Source organism: Nicotiana attenuata, unplaced genomic scaffold (genome assembly GCF_001879085.1).
Source record: "Nicotiana attenuata strain UT unplaced genomic scaffold, NIATTr2, whole genome shotgun sequence".
Classification (NCBI taxonomy): domain Eukaryota; kingdom Viridiplantae; phylum Streptophyta; class Magnoliopsida; order Solanales; family Solanaceae; genus Nicotiana; species Nicotiana attenuata.
In genome coordinates this window covers 164,015-166,439 of record NW_017671442.1, presented here as the reverse complement: position 1 = coordinate 166,439, position 2,425 = coordinate 164,015, and the positions used below count along the sequence as shown (strand labels likewise).

The following is a 2,425-nucleotide window of genomic DNA, read 5'->3' as shown; positions in this document are numbered from 1 at the left end:
AAAAGTTAAGGACATGTAAGTTAACTTCAAAAGTTAAGGACATGTAAGTTAAGTTTAAAAGTTAAGGATATGTAGTTCTGAAGTCCTGAGCATAGAGTTTCAAGTTCAAAAGTTAAGGACATATAGTCCTGAAGTTAAGTTCAAGAGTTAAGGACATGAGCAGAAGGGTATTTTCGTCCGGGCAGTTAAAGTTTATTAAAGCAGTGGCTAAAGACTAAAGACATTTTAAACAGTGGCTTAAAAGTAAATACATATGTTATTAGTGGCTAACCGTGCACTTTCCCCAATGTATATAGTGGCTCGATGGGCTGAGTAGAGTGGGAGAAAAGTCCTTAGCAATTGAATAACAAAGAGAGATGTGATTATAAAGACAAACGTATTAAAACTCTAGTAAAATGTAAAATAATCTAGTTCAATTAATCCAAAATTTTAAGCTAATGAGTGAAGTCATTCATGACCATTTAAACATTTTTGAAAATTATATACATTCAACAAGGAACAAGTGTAATTCGCATTATGCAGACACCAATTTTCTTGTCAATCGGAACTTTTATGTGATAATAAATAACTCGTGTACATGATAACTATAATATTGCTATATCCCATATCATATAATAATAGATGATGTACTTATCCTTTGTAATTTTTTATAATCTCAATATAACTAGCAATACAAGACTGGCTCTATGGATCATTGAGCCATTCACATCTTAATAAATTAGAAAAAAAATACTATACTATATATTTATCACAACTCAAAATACGCAGGATCAACGCACGCCCGTAATATATGTTAGACTTCCCTCAAGAAATTGGTATGACGAAGGCTTTTCTGTTGCTGCTTGTATAGATTAAGAGTAAAATTTGTAGTCCTTGGCTTGTATGATTATGGATCTTAGGCCACCAATTGGTGCTATAATCATCAATAGTACTCCAAGAATAATGCAAATCTGTCATCAAAAGTTCGTTTTAGATTTTTTTTTTTTTTTTTTTTTTTTGAGCTATAAAGGGAGGAGTTTATGTTATATAAACCGTTCAGTGCAAAGGATTTTTACATTATCAGGTCAATTTTAGTTCTTACTTTCAAAATTATAGAACTCCACATTTTTAAGAAACTTATCTGTAGGGGTATTCATGGTTTGGTTTGGATCGGTTTTTCCCTTAAAAGAAATCAAACCAAGTAAGTCGGTTTTTCAAATATTAGAACCAAACCAAACCAATTAAGTCGATTTTTTCTCAATTCGGTTTATGTCGGGTTTTGTCGATTTTTCGTTTTTTCCGATTATTTGTCGGTTTTTTCTTAAATATAAGACATACTAAACACATATTCCGGCGACCACATTTTCAACGTAACACTATCAAATCAGTTGCCCTTTGGGAAATCTATTATTTACCAAGATATATTGATGATAATTGAATCGAATAGTGATGAATAATTTAAGGACTCAATTAAAAATATAGTATTATTTTTAACACGAAATGAATTCTTACACTTAACAAAAGAAAACTACCAATCAAACTAGAATGTAAAGGTAAAGAACTGTACTAAAAGTGCAAACTATTAACATTACCATTAAATTTTTGAAACTTTGTATAAAAATATACATATATATAGGTGTATTAATAAATTTAAAATAGCTACTCCTATTGTCGGTTTGGTTCGGGTTTTTTTCTGATTAAAACCAAAACCAAACCAAATTTGATCGGTTTTTAAAATTCAAAACCAAAACCAAATCAAACAAAAAATTATCGGTTTTTTGGTCGGTTTGGTTTGGTTTTCAGTTTGGTTCGATTTTTTGGGTTTTTCTGAACACCCCTACTTATCGGTATATATCCTTTCGATGACCTGCTAGTGTAAATTTTTTTTTTTATATGCTGGCGATATATATAACTTAAACCGAATAGCAAAAATGGTATGTAATTAGCAGCTGAGTAAGTTGTACCTACCCAATTAATAATCCAAGAGAGGCTGAATTTCTTTGGTTTGCAGATTGCTAGCCACATGATGCAAGGGAGCTGAATATAATAAAAATGTTACGTTTAAAGCATAAAGTAGAGAGAGGCTTTGAAAATAAATGCATTTCAAAAATGAAAGAGGAAAAGAGAAGAAAAAGATTGAAAATCACTTACAAAATAGGTTGTTGGGGCAAAAGCAAATCCTCCAAAGAATCCAAGCAGTCCATTGAAGAAAGGGAAGGTAATGCCAACAAACATTGTGAAGGCTGTAACAAAAACAAAATGCATTTCAATTTTAGTTCAAATTGATCGAATCAATAAATGAGTTTGCTCATATCATGACTATATATAATTTAAAATGTTTTTCTAATTTTGACAAGTTTTCATGTGCGTCCCAAATTGACCTAAACTTTTAGACTGAGTTAACTTGAGATATGCGCAAAATAACACGTTAATGAACAAGTTGTGC

At 30.8% G+C, this 2,425-nt stretch overlaps 1 protein-coding gene across 1 annotated transcript in view; it reads right to left on the bottom strand.

The window, feature by feature from the left end:
* Nucleotides 1-485: 485 nt before the first annotated feature.
* LOC109208316 (lysine histidine transporter 1-like) overlaps nt 486-2,425 on the bottom strand; it is an 8,097-nt gene continuing 6,157 nt past the window's right edge. Inside the window, exons 6-8 of the mRNA XM_019371405.1 lie at nt 2,131-2,222; nt 1,948-2,016; nt 486-950 (exon numbers count right to left, since the gene is read on the bottom strand). Coding sequence (XP_019226950.1) covers nt 852-950; nt 1,948-2,016; nt 2,131-2,222 — 260 coding nt within the window. The 3' untranslated portion in view covers nt 486-851. The remainder of the gene's footprint in view (nt 951-1,947; nt 2,017-2,130; nt 2,223-2,425) is intronic.